Here is a 23,415-nt window from a genome sequence, read left to right on the forward strand (position 1 = left end):
CATTGAATGAGATGGAAGACATGGTGCAAGAAGATGGAGAGGTGGTAGCTGAGAGTGGGAATGTGACTCCAGCGCACAGCCAGGCAGTTATTCCTGTGGATGCTGATGAAGAACAAGCAGGTAATCAATGTGATGCTTTCCACATTCACCGCTGTAGAACTAGGGCCTGACTAATGAAGAAAGTGTAACATTACTGAGAATGATTGGTTTTTGTGCTTATATAGCTAATAATGTGTGCTGTTTATTATTGAGGCCTATAATTTATTGTCGATGTTAATGTACATATATATCTTACTCATTTGTTTTTGGTTATAACTGTAGCAACAACTGCGCTTTGTGTGCTGGCCTGTGTGTGTGTGTGTGTGTGTGTGTGTGTGTGTGTGTGTGTGTAGAGAGGGAGAAAGAAGACGCTCAAATTGGAAATTGCCGATGGGAAAATAAATGATCTGATTAAATATTTTGCTTGTACCCTCCCCTTTTTTTGATGGGGGATGGGGCAGTGGAGGGGTTGACCTGGTTTAGTAAATGGATCAAGATTTAGTCTGCCATTGGGTGGTTTATGGCAGGCTATAGAATCATAAGGCTTTTAAAGATTACTTAATATAACCCTTCATTTTACAAATGGGGAAGCTAATATTCCTTTAAAAGTTTGAGTTATTTGCTAAAGTCCATTCAGCCAGTGAGAGAAGTGATGTTAGAACTCAAATATTCTAACTTCGGTCCGTTGGAATGCCACTTTGTCTTGCAACTGAAAGGGTCTTTAACTGCCCTTGTTTTAAGTGTCTTAGATCTGCAGTCACTTACTTATTCAACAAATATTTATAGAGTGCCTACTCTGTGCCAGGCATTGTGCAGTTGACAGGAAGAAGGCAGGCCAGGTTCCTTGGAGCTTAGATTTTATTGGTGGGGCCAATATTAGTCACTCGTTCTGAGAGAATTGGATCCTAAAAACTCCAGGTTTACAAGGTGTACTGCCAAACAGATGAAGTATTTTTTACACAAATAAAAGTACTCAAATATCCAAAATACAACGTGCATCCAACCTTTTAAGAACATATCTGCTACATACAGTAAGGTAGACCTATACTCAATTTGAGAATGCATAGAGATGCTCTCCAGTCCCATATATTTTTAAGGTTCATCTTCGTCTATTTTGCCTTGGTTTATGTATTTACAAAATAGGTAAAATACCTAGCCCATTTTTAAGTAACTCTTATTTTGGTTGTTTTTAGGTTGATTTATGAGACTTTTTGAGATATGGAAGCTCCTGAAGGGAGATGGCATATGTTCTATTTTAATTTGCCTTTAGGAATATATGGAGTTAGTTGTCATATTAACCCTGGTTAATGTTTATATAATGCTTCACAGTTAAAGAATGGTTTCACAGTATCTCATCCAAGCACATATTCTGTTACAATGAGTGATAAAGGTGGCTACACAGAGCCAAAGAATCTGTAATCTGATGATCCCTGGAAAGCAGTACTTTTGAATGAGAGCCTTTCTTAGGCCGAAAGTAACTGTTAGTCCTCTGCTTCTTATTTTAGGACCCAGTGGTCTTCAGCGTGTAGTAAAACCAACCCCAATTACTGTTCATGATTCAGAGAGTGATGATGAGGAAGATAGTCTAGAACTTCAAGAAGTCTGGATTCCTAAGAATGGTGCTCGGCGTTACACCGAGCGCGAAGAGAAGATTGGAGAGTCAGTTCAGTCCAGGGAATTGTCAGGTGAGAGATTATGTCCTACTCTGACCTGTTAGTGAGAGTCACTGTGAGAAGTGACACTTGGCCTTTGTGAAATGTGTCTCTACTACATCTTATGGTGCAGTTTACCTGTCCCTTATGAAATGTGACAGGAGGTGAGAAAGATGGTAGCCCAAGTGAGAGGGAAATCTGGACATATCCCAGGCAAGTGTAGTACAGCAGAAAGGTGTGGAATGAGGGCTCAGGAAAAAGGAACAAGGTTGAGTGGAGGATTTAGGAAGTTGTGGCATCAGATATCAGGGTTAAGCAAGAGGCCTGTGCCTCATGTAGAGAATGACTACTGAGTAATCCAGAGTAATGAAAACAACTGTTCAATGAACACTGGTGACTAGTTTGGTGTTTGAGGGAGTCCTATGGTATATTTTATAATCCCTTACCTCCCTGTAAATGTAGGCAACAGCCTTCTGCCATTTGCCTCACCAAGAAACTATAATTCTCTTAACTGTTAGGTTCATACTTCTTCCTTATCTTTCCTTCTTTTTTGTTTCTCAGAACCACATGCTTACCACTTTTAACAAAGAATGTCCAGTCCTATTTCCCTGGGTACCCTACTCCTTAAAATGTTTAAATGTTTGGTATGCATTTAACACTGTATCAGAAACATACGTACACTTCCATGTGTGGAAAGCTTGGTTCTTTAGACTTGGAATAATTTACTAACCGTTGAGTGGATACTCAATTTTTGTTTTTTCTTTTAAGAAATTCAGGTATCTTTACACTGTCTTTGAAAGGAGCTTTTAGTGTTCCACATTGGAACTGAAGTTGAGGAAGTTTAGTGTAACCGGCAGACTAACCTAACATTTCCTAGAAAGTTTAATTTCAGAATTTAGAAACTACATCTTTTGTTGGTCAGATAAAACTTTATTTAAGTAGTCCTTTATATATTCATTGAGCCTTACTGTGCCCCAGGTACTGTGTTAGGTGCTGTAAGAGGTTAAAAATGAATAAAGCATGTTTCTCTCTCTCTCTAGGGAAATTTCAGTCTGACTGAAATGTCAGGTCAAAGACATAGATAATGTTATTACAGGCCATACTCTACAATGGCTTTGGGGTTGGGGTGCAGAGAGACTGAACAGAAGAAACCCAAGGCTGATGAATAGATGGGAACAAAGACCCTGAGGTAGTAAGGCAGGGGATAGTCAGAGGAAAGTTTGGGCTAGAGTGTAGAATGTATAGACGGGACAGGAATGGAAAGATAGCCTGGAAGTGCATCATAGAGAACCTTGAAAACTGAGCTAAGGAGCTTGGATTTTAACCTAGTAGGCACAAGGGAGTCAGAATTTTTGAGCAGATGAGCGATGTGATCACAGTTATATTTTAGGAAATTGTTTCCTGTTCCGAATTTACTCTTGCCTTTTGTCCAGAATTTATACTGAAATCTTTTCTTTTCCTCGGGCCATTCTTCTTTTTCTGTAAGCAGTAAGTGGAAAAGGCAAGACTCCACTTCGAAAGAGGTACAACTCCCATCAGATGGGCCAGTCGAAGCAGTTTCCCCTCGAGGAAAGCAGCTGTGAGAAAGGCTGTCAGGTCACCAGTGAGCAGATCAAAGCCGATATGAAAGCAGCTAGGGATATTCCTGAAAAGAAAAAAAACAAGGATGTTTATCCCAGCTGCAGCAGCTCCACCGCCAGCACAGTGGGAAACTCCAGCTCACACAGCACTGCTTCTCAAAGCCCCGACTTTGTAAGGACGGTGAACAGCAGCGGCTCTTCCGAGCCTAGCCCTACAGAAGTGGATGTGTCCAGGCAGTGTGTCTGCTCCCCCGGTGGGTCAGAGGACTCTGAGGCCATGGAGGAGGGAGATGCAGAGAGTTCTGTCTGCCCCAGATGCTGCTGTCACAGGCCCCAGGAATCCCAAAGGAGAACTAGCAGGTGTTCTGATGAGGAACGTCCTTCAACCAGCCGAGCCTGTGTTGTGAATGGCCCGGATGGTACGAGATCCGCCTTTTCCTTTAGGACTCTGCCTCAAGGGGGGTCTTCAGGCCCAGCACATGATGAGAGGACTAATGGGAGTGGCTCTGGGGCTACAGGTGAGGACAGGAGGGGGAGCTCCCAGCCTGAGAGCTGTGACGTGCAGTCTAATGAAGACTACCCTCGGAGGCCCCTAACAAGGGCCAGGAGCAGACTCTCCCATGTACCGCTGGTATCTGAGTCAGGTATGACCATGCTCCCAGGATTAGCAACTGTAGGCTAGGACTCAAGAGAGGCATTAGCTTGTTCCATAAGTTTTCTTTCATAAAGCCGGTTTGGCGGATTGATTCTGTTTTGGGGTTCTTTGGATCGTAAATATTTGAATTAGTTTCCATCAATGGTTTGGGGGTGGGGGAGGAATTGTAACGTCAAACATCCAGCCCAGAAAAACCCAAATAGTTCAGCTTTTAAGAAAATTACGTATCTGTGTATTTTTACTGTAGTTACAACACTGATTGTAATGTCTCATCCCTGGTAGATGAACTCTGGTCCCTTCTCACACTTAGGGAACTCATGTCTTAGTGGAAGTCCTAAACCTTAGCCAAAAAGGTAAGGACTTGAAGCTCTTGGGGCTGGGGCCTGCTATCTCAGTGCACCTTCCTGGGTCTACTCCTGTATCTGCCTCTGCAGTGCGTCTAATTTTTTCTGAATCTAGTTTTGTTTCCAGTTAGGTTTGCCAGGAAATAAGCTTTTTTTTTTTTTTTTAAAGCAGGTAAGTAATTAGTTTGAGAATCATTTTAGTTATTATATATTCAAAACATGTATATAATTTCATTAATAATATATAACATGTATACTAAAGCATCGGGTTGGTGGTGGCTGTTGATAGGTGCCGTCAAGTTGGCTCCAACTCACAGCGACCCCATGTACAACAGAAGGGGAGGATAAGCACATTTCTTAATCAGAATTCTGCTTATATTTCTGAACTTACTTTTAAGTAATCTCTCCTGCCTTTCATTAAATCATTAATGCCTGTCAGTGAATAATAATATATTTTGATTTTTTCCCATGTATCCCTCAATTTTAAAATCAGCCCCTAAATAATGGCAGTCCGTGCTTTATTATATACTAAATAGAGCTTTATTATATACTAAATAGAGCTGATTGAATCCTGTGGAGTTAAACTGACAAAAATAAGATAAATATGAGACCTAAATTAATTACATTGCTAATCGTCATAGTAGCATACATTCATATTGAAATATTTGCTATTATTTGAAGATTTCATTATGCAGTGCAAACACTAGTCCTGCCATATTGTAAACATATTTTTCCTAGTTTGAATTTTAAATGTTTTATGACATCATTCATTGCATGGTTTTTCATTTATGTGAAGTCAAATCTCTGTGTTTTCCTTTATGTTTCTATATTTTTATTCTGTGAGAGGCCTTCCTGGGTCACATAAATGTTTACATCTTTTCATATGTTTATTTAGTCATTTATTTTTTAATTTTAGTTTAATTAGTAGGAGTTTATTTTAATCTATGGGAGCTAACTTTATTTTTTCATTCCAGATTGTCACCAAGTTGTCTTAGGCTATTTATTGACTTTCATTCTCATGCCATTACTTTGAAGTGCTCTTTTATCATGCCCTAAATTCTTAGATATACTTAGGTTTTCCTCTAGGCATTCTGTTCTTCTGTCGCCTTTCACTATTCTTTCTCAGAATTTCCCTAGCTTTTTTAGTCATACATTCGATGGCACTGGGTTAGTCATACAGTTACAATTTATTTTTACAGATGTACTTTTTAAAAAATTTTGTAAAGTTCCAAAAACATCTTTTTGGGTTTTGTTCGAAATTATATTGATTTAATTAACTGAAAAGAGACTTTTCATTTTTACAGTATCGAATCTATTTCTTTTGAGACCAAAAGGACTCTTCGGTTTCTCATTTTATGTTTTTTGACTCTTCGAAAAGTTTCATAGTTTTTGTTTTGTTTGGCTTTTAAATGTATTGGTAGATTTTCCATATTAACCATTTGGATTTGAGGTACTTTTTTTGCTTCGTGTTTTGCTGTCCCCTTTGTCAGCTCCATCTGACTTGTTTCACTAATCACAATAAAGTGTAGCACTTTTTCTTAGGTTAAGTAATTCCCTGGATTTAAAAAATAAAATCTCATTTATGTAGTACTATTTACTTTTTTAGGTAAATTACAACTATTACTTTTTTTTTTTTTTTTAAATTTGAGGAGACTTCTAATATATGTAGTTAATATGTTTGTGCTAGCTAAGTTTATTCCTGATGTTTTTAAAATACCATACAGTACCGGTTGCCATTGAGTTGATCTCAACTCATAGCGACCCCATAGGACAGAATAGAACTGCCCCATATGGTTTCCAAGGAGCATCCGGTGGATTCGAACTGCAGCTGTAGCTCTTAACCACTATGCCACCAGGGTTTCCACCATATAATGGACACTGTGAATAACGTTTTTTTTTTTTTTTTGGAGGAAATATCAGAGTTCTGATTTTAATATTATTCAGATCTCTTTTGGGAAGAGTTATTTGGGTGGTTTACAACATGTTATTTTTTAATCTAGCATGTTTTCAATACCTGTTGGCCACTCTGCTTTAAAAGTTTTAAGGAAAGGAATCTGAAGTCATAAAGATACAAGCTTGATTGAGCGTTCTGGATTTTTTTAATCACTTCAGACAAAATAAAGTTTGAATTTTTTATTTGGTTTTGTATTTATGGCCTTGTGTAGTATTAAAGTCGTGTTAGAAGCTAAGGTAGTTATTTGTTTTGTGAATTCCTATTTCGGGAATAAATACCCATAAATCATTCTTTTTCTCATTGTTTATAATATAAATATCGCAAAAAGTAATCGGGTTAACAAAGAATAGTATTTAAGATTATTATGGTTCTCATAAGTACTAAACTCTTTCTCTTTCTCTGACACCCCAAGACTGGATTGGGTCTGCTTTTCTCTGTTTCTGCAGCATCTTCTAAACTGATATTAACCACACTATGTCATAATTCTGTGTTTTACTGTCTATCTTTCTAATAGACTATGAGCTCCATGGTGGCAGGACAGTGTCTACTTGTCTGCCATTATGTTTCCAGCTTCTAGCACAATGTTTTACACATGGTAAGGGGCCCTGTGAATAATTGCGAACTTAATAAGTGGTAGATACCATCACATGAGGTATGTTGATGCTAGCGGATATATGAAATCACTAATGTGAAGTCCCTAAACAAGATGAATTGTCCCTAAACAGAAAGGAAGACCTAAAGAGAGCAATAAACACTAAGAACTCAGTTTTCCATTTACATTGGGAAGCCTTTGTTTTTCAAGACCATCTGCATATAAAGTATGAGTTTGTTTTATAACTTTTCTTGGAAAATATGTACCATCAATTTAGGCACTTTGTAGAGCAGGAAACTTAACTTTTCGGCCCCATATTTTGACCAATTAAAAGGAAGGGGAGAGGTTTGAAAATTGGATCATAAAAGAATGATGCTAATTAAAAGACTTATTTGACATGGAGGAATGGAAACAGACCTTTTTTGTTTTTGCTTTTGTTGCTGGCAGAGAGAACCAATACCTGTGAGTAGTTGTAACCGGCATCTGAATTTTGGCTATCATATGAAATACACTACCTTTAGAATGGTCCTTGTTAATGAAGATAATCAAATTTTGAATGAAGTTCCTTCAGAAATACTGTGAAAAAAGGCCTTCACTGGGTTGACCACATCAATAGTTTTTTAATGTTTTTGGAATGCCAGGATTTTGCTTGGTTTCAGGGGCCTCAGAGGAAGTTTGAGGGGTAGAACTCTTGGGTTCCCTTTTAGGCTTCAACCAAAGCAGCTGTTTTCAATTGTTTTTTTGTAGTGGGTTTCACAAAGATTTCAAATGTTGGGGAAAATGGCTCTGGTGTGTGAAAAGCATGACCGAATCTCTAGAGTTCCACCTAGCCCCAAAGCTTTGGGAGTCTGCAGTAGTTGCACCTCCTTACTCTTTCTTTATAATCGTGTGAGATTACAGAATTGCCACGTGAAATGTTTGTAATTTAGTGGTAGTATATATTATGTACATATATATGTGTGTAACATCCATATAATATTGTGAGGATACAATCCATGAAGGTCAACCTCATTTCACACAATATATGCTCTGCTATTATAGTATGTATTAAAAAAAAAATTTTTTTTTATATAGTATGGTTTTTTTTTTTTTATGGTTAAGTATCAAAAATGAGGACAATTAACTTTAGTGTTTTTTCTTAAAATGAAATATGTATGTACTTGTTAAGTTTTAGAGATGAATTTAGAACTAATAACATCAAGACAGTATTTTGTAATTAGATTATAGTGTTTTAGAATAGTACTAGTCAGTGACTTACGGCTCTTACTAACCAGGGTTTAGCAGATAAAAGATCAAGGATTTTCTAGCATAATGACTGGCACCAGATTGCCTGGGTTTGACTCCTGGTTCCACTACTTACCTCTTGACAAGCAATTTTACCTTTCTGTGTCTCAGTTTTCTAATCTGTAAAATGAGGAGAATAATAAATCTCAGTGGGCTGTTAGAAGGGTTAAAGGGATTACAAGTTAAACCCTTAGAACAGTGCCTGACACACAGTAAGCGCTCAGTAAATATTTGTTGTTACTCCATTTACGTGCTCGTGATGTGTTCATTCAATCAGTAAATGTTGAGTGCCAATTCATTCAATAAATGTTTATTTTACCGCATCGATAGTGGCTGACATTGATACAAAGATGAAATAAGACAGTGTTATTGCCTTCAGAGAGCTTTTAGTTTACATGGAGAGACAAAACAAGTATACAGGGAGCTACAGAATGATATATTTGGGGGTTCAGTGTGGGTTGTTAGAACGGGTGGCATTTGAGCTGACCTTACAAAATGGGTAGTGTTTCAAAAAGTGAAGTCAGGAAAGGTGTTCTGGTCAGAAGGAGGTAGAGTGATTAATGGCCACAGAGATGTTGCAGTGGGAGATGAGTAGGATACAGTATGGAAAAAAGTTGTGAATGAATGGGACTAAATCATAGCTCCTAATGTCAGAGATTGACACATATTCACTAAGCAGTGAGCAATAATTTATTTAAAGGTTTTGTTTGTTTACAGAAAAGTTGGTGAGTTTAATCCACCAGTAGTATTTAGTATGGATTGAAGCAGGGAGGTTAGAGGAAAGAGTGTTACATTGTTTGGTCCAAGTATGAAAAGGGATTTTATGTGTAATATAGGTATGTTTGAAAAAATGGAGGAAGATCTTGTTTTGGAACCAGACCAAAAATCATAGTGACCCTGTAGGATAGAGTAGAACTCCCCCACACGGTTTCCAAGGCTGTAAATGTTTATAGAAGCAGTCTGCCACACCTTTCTCCTGCACGGAGGCTGGTGGGTTTGAACCACCGACCTTTTGTTTCACAGCCAAGCACTTTAACCACTACACCATCAGGGCTCCTTTGTTTTAGAACAGTCAGCTGGAAGTAGCAGTCGGTTATTTGCCTTTAGGAACTGAGTCGTAGATTTGGGAGTTGCCTTGATGGAGTCTGTACATATGCCACTGAATGTGCTCTGCTGAAGCAAAGAAAGCAAGGCTAAGATGCAGATTTTCCTCTTGCCTTTTCTAGAGGTCGCTAAAGCAAAGCCACGCCATGCCCTGAAGCGGAAGCGCACGGCAGATAAGTCCACCAGTACCAGTGATCCTGTGATTGAGGATGACCATGTACAGGTAGAACAACGAAAAACCTTCACTTACCTTTCTTAGACCGACCAAGTTCTCACATAATACAGAGGAACTGTACTTCCCATCTTTATGTAATTTGTTTGCCATAAGAAAATGAAATTGGTAGCAGCTGCTTCTCAGTTGTGTCGGTGAAAACATTTGTATAAGTTCAAAAAAAAAAAAAAGCCACTCACATGGAACTTTTTAACTTTACTGCTTTTAGGTCCTTGTATTAAAATCCAAAAATCTTGTTGGAGTCACTATGACCAACTGTGGAATCACAGATCTAGTGCTAAAAGACTGCCCCAAGATGATGTTCATCCATGGTATGTATTGGACCTGTGCAATAGAAGAGCATCATGAAAAAGTTTGAAAAATTAAGGACCTGTAAATACTATAGTTACATTACTATATTCTTGTTTTAAAGGCATCCTTCTGTTACATTCTCTCTAATTCTGTTCTTACGCTGTAATTTGCAAATGACTACTCGATAGTATTTATGAGGGTTCGTGTGCAGATACTGAGTTCATCTTTTGAAATAGCCTTTGCTCCAGTCTCCTCCAAAAGATAATTGTTACCTGATTTGGCAGAGTGGCTTAACAGCACGGGTGGGGCTTTGGACTGAGAGAGACTCAGCTTGAATCTTGGCTCTGCTATTTGCTATCTGTGTGATGCTGGAATGTCTTGTAGAGAGGAGTGACGTACTGGACCTTGGGTGTTTAACTGCTCTGTATGTGATTGAGATGATCAGTCATGCGTTCAGTTCATGGCACGTTATCATTAGTCCAAATCCTACTTCTCTTTACAGCCTCACTTGTCCCTCATTACCAGTCCCATCTCTCCCACTGTCTGTACTCATATATGTAGATTTTTCCAAGCTACCTTTCGTGCCTTCACTTACATACATGTTTGTCTCTGAACAAATACAGAGTATTTTTTGTGTGAGCTTTTAAAATTTTAGATACATATAATATACATGATTTGTTTTTCCCTTTTCGTAATTTTTTTCTACCTTTGTATCTATCCATATAAAACTATGAAGCTCTGACTTGTTCTTTGCCTTAAGCAAGTTACATACTCTCCATGTTCATTTTCTTCAATCTGTACAATGTATGTAATAATCCTTACCTCATAAAGCTACTATGAAGGTTAAATGATTGATATGTGTGCATACATGCTTTTACACACATGTATTATATCACATGTACACACATACACACAAGTACATAGTAGAGGGTGTGACTTCCAGTAAAAGCCTTTGTTGTTATTAGGTGCCTTCAAGTCAGTTCCAACTCATAGTGACTCTATAGGACAGAGTAGAACTGCTTCGTAGGGTTTCCAAGGAGTGGCTGGTGGATTTAAACTGCCAACCTTTTGGTTAGCAGCCGAGCTTTTAACCACTGTGCCACCAGGGCTCCTAGTAAAAGCCTAGTAAATATTAATTATATTAGTATTGCAAAAAATATTAAGGAATTTTTCAGAAAACATATTAAGGGATTTTCTTTGAAACTTAACTTATATTAGTAGTAAAGAACACCATAAAAAAGTACTTACCCAACATTTTGTCCTAAACTGGGAGAATCCCAGAAAGGAGAGATCAAACTGAAGTTCACATACCACCTCTCCTCTGAATTCTAGAAGACTCCAGTCCCCATGTTTATTTACCCAGAAGAGGCAGTACTTTTCTCCAACCCATCCAATGAGGTCTTTGTTCTAAAACGTGTAATAAATTAGTACTCCCTATCGGAATTTCCTTTTAAAATGGAAAGCATGGGCTCTGTAAAAGCACAGCCACCATAAAAGCAGGGGAGTCGCAGCCTGGCCTTACAGCAGCGCTGTAGGAGCTTTCTGTCTGTCAGCACTCCGCCTCCTGCCTTTGAGCTCTGAGAATCTCATCCTCACCCTTCAGACTCTGCTGGTTGGCTTTTTGTTCCTTTTTCTACTCTGAGCTCTCTGAGAATCTGACTGTTGAACACTCGAAATGTGGCTAGTGCCTAAGAACTGAATTTTTAATTTTGTTCAATTTTAATTAACTTCAGATAGCTACAGGGAGCTAGTGGCTATTATATTAGACTGTACAGTTTTAGGCCAAAATATCCAAAAAAATTTTTTTTAAGATTTTGCTTTTGTACTTGAGGTAAGAATTAAAATTATCAACTCAGCTCATTTCCTGTGGTTGAGTGTTAGATAATATATGCGAATTGTTCCAGGTTTATTTGACCATTTTCCATAAAATTATTTAAGTTAATAGTTATTATCATTCTTCCCCTTCAATAAATATTAATAATTCCTATGTTTGGGCAAGCTATTTTCTTTGGTTTCCTTGACAGTAAAATCTTAGAAAAAGATACTTTAATGCCTCTTTTAGCATGAGGGTGACCACCTTCTTCAGCATGACATTTTTGAATCACCTGCACTCTATGATAGTACTTGACTTAAGTGAAAGATATTTACAACTGCAGTATTTTGTGTTAACGTAAGTTGGGCCAGTTCTCTAAAGATGATTCCAGATAGGTTATACACCGCTGTATTATTTTGTGTAACTTTTTAAATAGGATTTACCATTGTTTTCATTTTGTAGCCACCAGGTGCAGGGTACTGAAACATTTAAAAGTAGAAAATGCACCAATTGTGAACCGATTTGACTATGCACAATGCAAGAAACTGAATATGGATCAAGTACTAGACCAGATACTAAGGATGCCTCCTGAGAGAAACCGCATCATATACCTCCGGCCAATGCAGCAGGTAATGAGCTCGGTGCCTTCTCACGATAAATCGTGTTGTGGCGAGTCCCCACTGCCCTTTTTTTTCTTTCTCCCTGTAGTCTTCATCGTTTTTGGACTTGGCATTTGTCTCACCCATAGTCATGATTCTTTAGTTTCTGCTGAGTTTTTTTAACCAACCGAGATTACCTTCCCGGTCTTCTTCATTAATACATCTCTGCTAGATTTTTGTAAGGTTTTTTAGCAAGTTACATGATGAGGACAGTTGTTAATGCAACACGTTTCTATACTCATTAATGGTCACCTGTGGTTAAGAGCCCAGGTGCCTGATTCAAATTTTGGCTCTCTGACTTGGAGTAGATTACTTAAACCTTTTTGTCATACTTTTTTTCATCTGTAAAACTAGAATACTATTACCCCTAGGGTTATTTGGAAACCCTGGTGGCATGGTGGTTAAGAGCTACGGCTGCAAACCAAAAGGTCGGCAGTTCGAATCTACCAGATGCTCCTTGGAAATCCTGTAGGGCAGTTCTACCCTGTTGGATAGGGTCGCTATAAGTTGGAATTGACTCGATGGCAGCGGGCTTGGTTTGGTTTTTTGTAGGGTTATTGTGACATTTAAATAAATTTATATGAAGTACTTAGAACAGTTACTGTTATATAGCAAGCCGTCATGTAATAGCTGCTGCTCTTCTTCTTTTTATCATTATTTAGAGTAAACATTATATATCAGGCTCTGAACTTGATGCCAAAAAGGAGTTTAAAGGATGGTTTTTTATTAAATAACCCTTGCAGTCTGTGTTTGAGCCTAGGCCCAAAATAGTTCAACCAATCATTTGTTGAGTGTCTGTAATTTGTTTCATACTGAAAAGTACACATGGCATCATCCTTCTCTCAAAAAGTTTGCCATCCTGTGAAGGAGATAAACATTTATGCCACTAAAATGGCATTGTGGAATTTCATAACTAGAGATAAGGAAGAGGACAGTCCATGAGAAGAAAGAATGTGACAAATATAAGAAAGCAAGAAAATAATTACCTGTTTTAAAGAATGAGCAGTAGTTCAGCTTGAATGTATATGGTACTGTAGAAGCCCCTAGGTAGTGCAAACGGTTAACACACTCAGCTGCTAACCAAAATAGTGGGGTTTAAGTCCACCCATCGGCGCCTCAGAAGAAAGGCCTGATGACCTCCTTCCGAAGATCAGCAATTTAAAACCCTGTGGAGCGCAGTTCTACTCTGACACACATGGGATCTCCATGAGTGAGAGTAGACTCAACAGCAGCTGGCCTTTATGAGAGTAATGCAATCAATATTTAGACCTAGAAGTGGATTCCTGGAGACTAGTTGCCTGAATCAGGGTTCTCTGATTTAATGGGCATTTATTTATATAACAGTGAGATACAAATCACAGATTTTGCCGGACAGAGAATTTACTAAGCCTTGCTCCCAACATGGCAAGCTGTGTTCAGGGCTGAACGTGACTATTTGATTTTCAAATTAGCTAAGGATTTTAAAACTGAAGCCCCATGAAAAGATTGTTCAAAATCTAGGAGATAGAATTCTAAGGCACTTTTTTTCCTGGGTCCAAAGCCCTCTCTCTCTTATCTTCCACAGGTGGACACGCTAACTTTGGAGCAGAAACTGTTCAGTGGTCCTTACCCCTATCACATCTGTATTATCCACGAATTCAGTAACCCTCCCAATGTCCGGAACAAGGTGCGCATTCGCAGCTGGATGGACACTATAGCAAACATCAACCAGTAAGTCATTTCCCATAGCCAGGACTACCAGAAGCAAATCCCAGTTACTCCTTACTTTAAAATGATTCTGTCTGGGCTTCCCAGGCAGGCTCGTAATAATAATTAACATTTGTGGAAAACTGAGGGGGATGAGCACTTAAAACTAAAAAATGTACATGTAGATTTCGTTATAACTTTTTCTTTTCACACATGGAGAAGAATGCACATGTACGTTTGACCATTTGACTTCATTTCTTTCACTTTAAGGCATGGAAAAGAGATCAAGAGAAAGATCTTGAGACTGATGTTTTCGATCATCAGAAAATTGAACTTTCTATGTATTTTTTATATAAACATTGTATTAAGCACCTACACCCAAGATAATTGCTTAGAGAACAGCTTTCTTTCTTTGCCTACGATTTTGAAGAGACTGAAGAAAGTAATTTTGACTCATCTGGACTTGTGTTCTAGTTGGAGTGCATCATACTTCTGTTAGCTATTTACTATATTGTTTGAAATATTCAGTAGAATCTGGGCCTGAAACAATCTTGACATTCCTTTCCGTCTCACACCCCAACATTATTTCCAGTTTTGTAATTTTTATTAATTTTCTCTTGCCTACAGAGAGCTTATTAAGTATGAATTCTTTCCTGAAGCCACTCGAAGTGAAGAAGACTTAAAAAAGTACCCCAAGTACCCCTGGGGAAGAGAAATCTATACATTAGAAGGTGAGCACTTACAAATGGTTGGAAAGCTAGATTGCTGTTAATTAACTAGATGGAGGGACATGCCTTAGGGAAGATATGAATGGGAACCTTATACTTTGTCAAAACAGTGGGTCATTTGACTACGTGTAGGCAGCAGGGACCAGATGAATATTGCTCTGCTTGTATATGTCTTTACCATCCTTTGAATAAGAGCCTGCATTAAAAATGAAAAATAGAAGAAAATTGAAAATCACTGGTTTTTGAGATTTGGAAGTGGCTTGAGGGCAGTTGACTCAATCTCTGTTCTTCTACATGCGTGTAAATGTGTAAGTATATATATTTACTTATAAATATTTCAGATATGTATGTGTTTATATGCTTAATGGCAGCAAAGAATGACTGAGATCCTATAACCAAATAATGGCCGAGCTGGAATTGTAATTCTACATCTCCTGGTCCAGAGCTTTTTTAGCCCTGAGGCTATAAAAGTACAATTTAAGCTTTGTTTACAAAATACTGTAAAGTTTGTCCCTGTCAGCACTTGCGCACCAGCAGCACTGTTACAGCTGTCTTTTTGTTTCAGGTGTTGTGGATGGCGCCCCATATTCCATGATATCTGACTTCCCTTGGCTGAGGTCACTACGGGCGGCAGAACCCAACAGCTTCGCACGATACGATTTTGAAGACGATGAAGAAAGTAATTATGACCTTACTCGACTTGTTTTCTCAAGTTTGAGTATATCCTATTTTGTTAGATCTAGGATTTGAGGTTTAGGAGCACTGAAGCTTTTAAATGGTTGCCCATGTAAAATTTTTTTTTTTTTTTTGCTTTTTGTTATTGTTTTATTTCCCCCATAAAAAGCTCTAAATTTGTACTGTAGACAGTGGATTTACTAGGACTCTATGAAGATTATGAAGATTGGTAGGGACGATCCTTCAGACAGATTTTTCTACTACATTTTGGTATTGCCTGCGTGTTTGCATGTTTGTTACTCTTCATTGAAGAGTTTGTCAGCTATATACTTTCAGACATATCCCAGTTATACTAACTTCTATTCTTCTGTCACTTACGAGCTGCTTGTTGTTGGGGGTAAGTGGAAATTTACCACAAAAATTGATACAGCTGTGGAAATATCCAGGAAAACTTGAAGGGGCTTTTGAATATAGTTTCTCTATGTGTAAGCATACTTGAATATCCCTTTGTAATCAGAGTTAAAAAAAAAAAAAAATTATAAGAAGGTGAATTTCATGGACTACATGTATATGACTTACCTCTTTGGTGTCGTATTTTCACTGTGGAACTTTTATTCATGCATGCTGTCTTAAGCCTCCAACATGGTACATAACTAAACTGATAGAGACCCATCCCATGAGGTGTACATCACCCGTTGTTGGTGTTATTAGGTACTGTCAAGTCAGTTCCAACTCGTAGGGATCCTGTGTACAACAGAGTGAAACACTGCCAAATCCTCTGCCATCCTCACAGTGGTTGCTATGTTTGAGCCCAGTTGTGGTAGCCACTGTCAGTCCATCTAGTTGAGGGCCTACCTCTTTTTCACTGACCCTCTACTTTACCAAGCATGATGTATTTCTCCAGAGACTGGTCCCTCCTGATAACATGTCCAAAGTACATAAGACAAAATCTCACCACCCCCTCTTCTAAGGAGCATTCTGGCTAAACTTCCAAAACAGATTTGTTTGTCCCTCTGGCTGTCAATGATACATTCATTATTCTTCACCAGCACCATAATTCAAAGGCATCAGTTCTTCTTCGGGCTTCCTTATTCATTGTCCAGCTTTTGCATGCATATGAGGCAATTGAAAATACCATGGCTTGGGTCAAGCGCACCTTAGTCCTCAAGGTGACATCTTTGCTTTTTAACACTTTAAAGAGGTCTTGTATAGCAGATTTGCCCAATGTAGTAACATCATATGATTTCTTGATTGCTGCTTCCATAGGTTTTGATTATGGATCCAAGTAAATAAATCCCTGACAACTTCAGTCTTTTCTCCATTTGTCGTGATGCTAGTTACTGGTCCACTTGTAAGGATTTTTGTTTTCTTTATGTTGAGGTGTAATCTATACTGAAGGCTGTACTCTTTGATCTTCTTCATGAAGTGCTTCAAGTTCTCTTCACTTTCAACAAGCAACGCTGTGTCATTTGCATACTGTAGGTCATTAATGTGTCTTTCTCCAGTCCTGATACTACCTTCCTCATATAATGCAGCTTCTCAGATTATTTGCTCAGCATACACATGGAGTAAGTATGGGGAAAGGATGGAGCCCTGATGCATACCTTTCCAGATTTTTAAACCATGTAATATCCATTTGTTTATTCAAACAGCCGCCTCTTGGTACGTGTACAGGTTCTACATGAGCACACTGACTATTCTGGAATTCCCATTCTTTGCAGTGTTATCCATTATTTGTTACGATCCACACAGTCGAATGCCTTTGTGTAGTCAGTAAAACACAGGTAAACATCTTTCTGGTATTCCCTGCTTTCAGCGAAGATCCATCTGACATCAGCAATGTTATCTATCCCTTGTTCTACGTCCTCTTCTGAATCTGGCTTGAATTTCTGACAGTTCCATGTCGATGTACCTCTACAACCGTTTTTGAATTATCTTCAGAAAAATTTTCCTTGTTTGTGATGTTAAAAAATGATGTTGTTTGATAATTTCTACATTCTATTGAATCATCTTTCTTTGGAATGGGCATGTATATGGATCTCTTCCAGTTGGTTGATCAGGTAGCTGCATTCCAAATTTCTTGGCATGAACAAGTGAGTGCTTCCAGCACTGCATCAGTTTATAGAAACATATCAATCGGTATTCCTGTCAATTCCTGGAGGCTTGTTTTTCGTTGACACCTTCAATGCAGCTTGGACTTCTTCCTTCAATACCATTGGTTCTTGATCATATGCTCCCTCCTGAAATGGTTGTACGTTGACCAATTCTTTTTGGTCTAGTAACTCTGTACTCCTTCCGTCTGCTTTTTGCATTGTTCGATATTTTCCTTGTAGAATCCTTCAGAATTGCACCTTGAAGCTTGAATTTTTCCTTCAGTTCTTTCAGCTTGTGAAATGCCAAACGTGTTCTTCCCTTTTGATTTTCTTACATATTTCATCATAATACTTTACTTTTTCTTCTTGAACCACCCTTTGAAATCTTCCGTTCAGCTCTTTGACTTCATCATTTCTTCCAATTCACTTTAGCTACTCAACATTCAAGAGCAAGTTTCAGAGTCTCTTCTGACATTCATTTTGGCCTTGTCTTTCTTTCCTGTCTTTTTAATGACCTTTTGCTTTCTTCGGGTATGATGTCCTTGATGTCATTCCACAACTTGTCTGGTCTTCAGTCATTATTGTTCAGTACGTCAAATCTATTATTGGGATGGTGTCTAAATCCAGGTGGGATATACACAAGTTTGTGCTTTGGCTGTCATAGACTTGTTTTAATTTTCTTCAGCTTCAACTTAAACTTGAACATGAGCAATTGAAGGTCTGTTCCACAGTCAGCCCCTAGCCTTGTTCTGACTGGTGATATTGCCCTTCTCCACAGTATGTTTCCACAGATGTTGTCAATTCGATTCCTGTGTATTCCATCCAGTGAGGTCCATGTGTATAACTGCCGTTTATGTTGTTGAAAAAAAGTATTTCCAGTGAATAGGTCATTGGTCTTCCAACATTCTGTCATGCAAATCTGTCATGGTTTCTGTCATCAATGCTGTATTTTCTAATTACCGATTCTTATTTGTTTCCAACTTTCTCATTCCAATCACCAGTAATTAGCAGTACATCTTGATTGCATTTGGTCAATTTATGACTGCAAAAGTTGGTAAAAATCTTCAATTTCTTTATCTTTTTCATGAGTGATTAGTACGTAAATTTGAATAATAGTCGTATTAACTGATCTTCTTTGTAGACATGGATGTTTTCCTGTCGGTGACAGTGTTGTACTTCAGGGTAGATCTTGAAATGTTATTTTTGACAATGAATGGGATGCCATTCCTCTTTAATTTGTCAGTCCCAGCGTAGTAGACCGTATGATTTTCTGATTCAAAATAGACAACGCCAGTCAGTTTGAACTTACTAATGTTTAGGCTATCAATCTTCAAGCGTTCCATTTCATTTTTGACAACTTTCAGTTTTCCTAGATTCATACTTCATACATTCCACATTCCGATTATTAATGGATGTTTGCAGCTGTTTCTTGTCATTTTGAGTTGTGCCACATCAGCAAATGAAGGTCCTTGAAGCTTGATTCCATCCATGTCATTAAGGTTGACTCTGCTTTGAGGAGGCAACTCTTCCCCAGTCATATTTTGAGTGCCTTCCAACCTGAGGGGCTCATCTTCCAGCAGTGTGTCAGACAGTGTTCCACTATTTCATAAGATTTTCTCTGGCCAGGTTTTTCAGAAGTAGTTCACCAGGTCCTTCTTCTTAGTCTGTCTTAGCCTGGCAGCTCCGCTGAAACCTATCCACGAGGAGGTGTACATCCATCCGTTGCACTGGATTATTTTATATAGGCGTATATCAGGGACCACCTTAATCAGGGTGATTTTTTTCAAATGATTCTGATAATGATAACCTTATCCCCTTTTCTTTCTAATTTCCCAGGCACCATCTATGCCCCTCGAAGGAAAGGGCAACTGTCTGCAGACATCTGTATGGAAACAATAGGAGAGGAAATTTCAGAGATGCGTCAGATGAAGAAAGGCGTATTTCAGCGAGTAGTGGCAATTTTTATCCACTATTGCGATGTCAATGGAGAGCCAGTTGAAGATGACTACATTTAAGTGGCTCCTCCTACTTTCTAGCTGTTCCTGCAGAAAGCTCCTCCAGCTGTAGGAGTGCACCACAGAGGCTCAGGCATGCAGTTTGGAGACCCTGGCTCAACTTGGTATATAGGAAATGTATAAGGAACATTGAAATTGTATACAGAGATTTGTACATAGAGGAACTATACAAAAAGAAGACGCTTCCTAAAGTACCAACTTTATATCATATGTTTATACAATTTAATTTAAAAATTCATTTTAATGAAGGCCAATAATTTCAGAGAGTTCATTTTGTTCATGTTTCTCGACTTAGTTCATAAAGTATCATTTTTGGCTAACTCCCCTCTTACTGTATTCTTAATCACTGTCATCCCCTTAAGTCTGTGCCTTCTTGAGCGAAGCTATTTGAGTAAACCTGTTGACGAGTGTGTCTTGTGTGCTGTTTTTAAAAAGATTATTATTAAAACGCCAAACTAAACCCTATAGTCAGAGAAGGCTATATGTTTCTGTACAAATTTGTGAATTTTTCTTTTTTTTAGGATTATACTTGCCATGTTTCTTAAAATCAAGTAAAAAGTCTCATGAGCTAAAAAAAAAAAAAAAAAAAAAATGAAGTTTGAGGGGGAAATGCAAAAGTTTCCAAAGCATTTAGTTATTTATTTCCACATTCAATTGTGTATCTGCTTTAACTTGCATATAAAAATAAAAGTTTATTAAAAACTTTTTTCTTGTCTTGAACCTGAATCCCTGTTTTTAAAGAAGGGTTGCAAATATGTCACAAAAGGGAATGTGTAGAGTTGTGTTCAGTCAGTTCTAGATTCCTATTAAGCTAAAGTTTGATCTTTCCCCTTTTTTTAAAGCTCTCTTTTTTTTAAGTTCTGTCTCTCTTTTTAAAGTTCTGTGGCTGCAAATGTACAACTCACAACTCTTAAGTGATGGAACACTGAGAACAGAATTTCCCAAAATCGCTGGTCATCAGGTCTCTGGAGGAGACAAATTGCTCTGATATGCTCGGTCATGTGCTGTATATTGTCTGTTAGGGCAACATCCAACGTCTGACTGCATATATGTGAGTGATCCCATAAGGTTATATGGGAAAAGCAGCAGTGCGTTTATGGTGTTTGCCACCTAAGTGCCAGCTGGCCAGCTCTGGAAGTTGATGGGCCTCCCATGCTGGGAGGTGCCCTGTGGCTCTAAACAGTAGCTTGGCAGGGAGTTTGCATGTGTCTCATTTGTTATTCCAATTGCCAGCCTCCTTTGTTGGTCTTGCACCTCTCAGCATGGGAGACGCAGGTACTGGGGCAGAAGGCTGCCAAGGAGCCCTGAGGTTGCAAATGCTGTAAACAAGCTGCTAATTTCCCCATATAACTTGATGGGGGGATGAAAGTATATGCAGTAAGCCGGCAGATGTTGCCCCAAATGGATGTTATGTGGCGCATGACTTTATAGTGTTCACACCATGTCCAAATCACATAACATCCTATTTCACAGACTATCATGGACATTGAGCAACACATGACTGTATATGGGTAGTAAATTTCAGAGGTTGAGCACAAGCTTTGAGAGTAACACCTAGTTTGAGTCATGGTTTTGCCACTTGGTAGCTGAGTGACCTTGCAAATGACTTAAACTGAAGGTCCGTGAAAGAATTTTTTGAAACCTCTGAGAGCCAGAACGTGATGGGACTGCCTTGTTTTTTCTGTCTCGCAAGTTTTCCACCTTTGACAGGGTGCAGTCTTACCACTTCTCTATTGCTTGTTTTAGTGGAAAATATTTGAGCTTCCTTTCTCTAACATTTCCACCTTACACAGTTTTTCTGCAAATAGACATTATGATGTGTTTGAGGTGTAAGCGACCTTAGAGAAAATTTTTTATTAAGGGAGAAAATTGCTTACTCATGGTCAGGATCTGGTTAAGGCCAGCTAGGACAAGTATCCAAGTGCTTAATTCTCACTAGGCTGCCTTTTGTAAGGACCACAGAAATCCCAGGGTGCTGGCAAGTTCGATAACACTAAAATATTCTGAATGACAACCAATGTCTTTCTTCGAAGTTCTCTTTCCCAAGGCTTTGAAAATTCTTTCTGTTACATTAGGAAGAATAGTTCAATTAAGCAGAGGCAGTCCTGGGTTACAAACGTCCGACTTACATACAACCTGCAGGTCCAAACCAACCCCCCGTAAAGCCTATTAAAAATTCGAGGTACATACACAGTGGTTCATAAGAACGGATGCTACTATGTGACGTGCATCAAAACATTATCACTGCATTATTAAAGATGTTTTAGCATATCTGGAAGCATTTAATGTTTTTTATGCATAGGAAGGTACACTATATACTAAGACAGCCATTTGGCTGATGTTAGATACAAACCGTACCTAACTGCTCTGACTTATTTATGTACAAATTCGACTTAAGGATGGATTTAGGAACGGAACTCATTCGTAATCTGGGGACTGCCTGGACTTCATTCTGTCATGTCTTTAATACTTGGTTTTTAACTCTGCTAAGCTCCCTTAACCAGAAGAGTGTGCTCCACTCTCCAGGTTAGAACTGGTAGTTAAGTGGCAGGAAAGAAACTACAGAGTATGCCAGATATTTCAGAATAACCTGGAATTCCCAACCCTCAACCAAAACCCAATCTAACCCTGGTTTTTCATTGTGACCACACTGAATTATCTAGGTAATACTTAGATCAGCCACAAGAGGCCACTGCTTTATAACTTGATGGGTTAACTTATTGTCTAGATTAAGTAGAGGAACAGCAGAGAGCGCTAAAACACTAAGGGTGCCCAAACTGGGAAAAACAAAAACCTTGGAAGATGCCTAGTATAGTAGATCAATATGGTGGATGGACAGTAATTGCCCTACGGCAAGGGTCAGCAAACTTTTTTTCCCATAGGGGTCAGATAGTAACTAGGTTTTGCAGACTACAGGCATTCTCCGTCAGCTCTACTATTGAAGTGTGAAAGCAGCCTTAAACCAAAACCAAACTTACTGCTGTCAACTCAATCCTGACTCATAGTGACCCTGCACCATAGGGTTTCCAAAGCTGTAAATATTTACGGAAGCAGTCTGCCACATCTTTGTCCCGCAGAGTGGCTGTGGGCTCAAACCACCGACCTTTCAGTTAGCAGCTGAGCGCTTTAACCACTGTGCCACCAGGGCTCCCTGAAAGCAGCCATAGACAATACATAAACAAATGGGCGTGGCTGGGTTGCAATAAAACTTTATTTTTGGACACAGAAGCTTGAGTTTCACATAATTTTCACATGTCACAAAGTATTTTTTCCAGCCATTCAAAAAAGTAAAACCTATGCTTAGTTCATGGGTTGGATTTGGCTCACAGTCTGTAGTTTGCTTACCTCTGCCATAGAGAACTGGGTTGTTGTGTTTGTCCGTTCAGTGACATGCCACTTGTACAGCACCTGGCACGTGTTTTATAAGCCACAAGAAATGCTTCACTGTCAGATGTCTAGGAATTGTCTCTCCTTGTGCTGCCAGGTGTGTGGGTCCTAAATTCTATAAATGATAGCTGGTGTTGCAGTCCTTACAGGGACTTCACGTTTGGAATCAGAAGGCCAGGGTTCAGATTCTGACTCCCCCAAGCAACTGCTGGGTGACTTGGAGATGATCACAACGCCTACCCTTGAGCCTCAGTTTTCTCATCTGTAGAATGATAACAGCAAATAATGTATCTACCTGATAGGGCAGCTGGGATGGTCCAATGGGAAGAGGTACATCAAAGCCTTCAGTAAACTAGATAATGGGAGGCAAATGGAGGTAGTATTGCTTCCACTATAATTCCCCTTATGAAAGAAAGGATTTATTTAGATTCATCTTTCCATAGCTTTCTGTTCCTCAGACCATGAATGAAAGCCAGTAAACAGAAATGTTTAGCAAGTGGTTTCCATATATCCTTATAGTAATACTTTTAAAGTATGTAGGGCCATTATGTCTTTATTTTACTGTTGAGGAAACTAGGTCTTAGCAGGTAAAATGACTTGCTCAAAGACACACGTCTAGGAAAGGGCTGGAG

At 38.7% G+C, this 23,415-nt stretch overlaps 1 protein-coding gene across 4 annotated transcripts in view; it reads left to right on the top strand.

Annotated features, from left to right (window-relative positions):
• The window catches only part of FBXO38 (F-box protein 38), a 61,702-nt gene extending 41,657 nt beyond the window's left edge, over positions 1–20,045 (top strand). The window contains exons 13-22 of one of the 4 annotated variants that reach the window (XM_049874011.1): positions 1–120; positions 1,545–1,724; positions 3,181–3,915; positions 9,327–9,427; positions 9,645–9,747; positions 12,003–12,169; positions 13,764–13,909; positions 14,513–14,616; positions 15,179–15,292; positions 19,218–20,044. In XM_049874011.1, coding sequence (XP_049729968.1) covers positions 1–120; positions 1,545–1,724; positions 3,181–3,915; positions 9,327–9,427; positions 9,645–9,747; positions 12,003–12,169; positions 13,764–13,909; positions 14,513–14,616; positions 15,179–15,292; positions 19,218–19,396 — 1,949 coding nt within the window. In that variant the 3' untranslated portion in view covers positions 19,397–20,044. Of the gene's footprint in view, positions 121–1,544; positions 1,725–3,180; positions 3,916–9,326; positions 9,428–9,644; positions 9,748–12,002; positions 12,170–13,763; positions 13,910–14,512; positions 14,617–15,178; positions 15,293–19,217 lie in introns of all 4 variants that reach the window. The other 3 variants (XM_049874012.1, XM_049874013.1, XM_049874014.1) reach the window with 3 other exon arrangements.
• The last annotated feature ends 3,370 nt before the right edge of the window (positions 20,046–23,415 follow it).

This window comes from Elephas maximus, chromosome 2, assembly GCF_024166365.1.
Source record: "Elephas maximus indicus isolate mEleMax1 chromosome 2, mEleMax1 primary haplotype, whole genome shotgun sequence".
NCBI lineage: Eukaryota > Metazoa > Chordata > Mammalia > Proboscidea > Elephantidae > Elephas > Elephas maximus.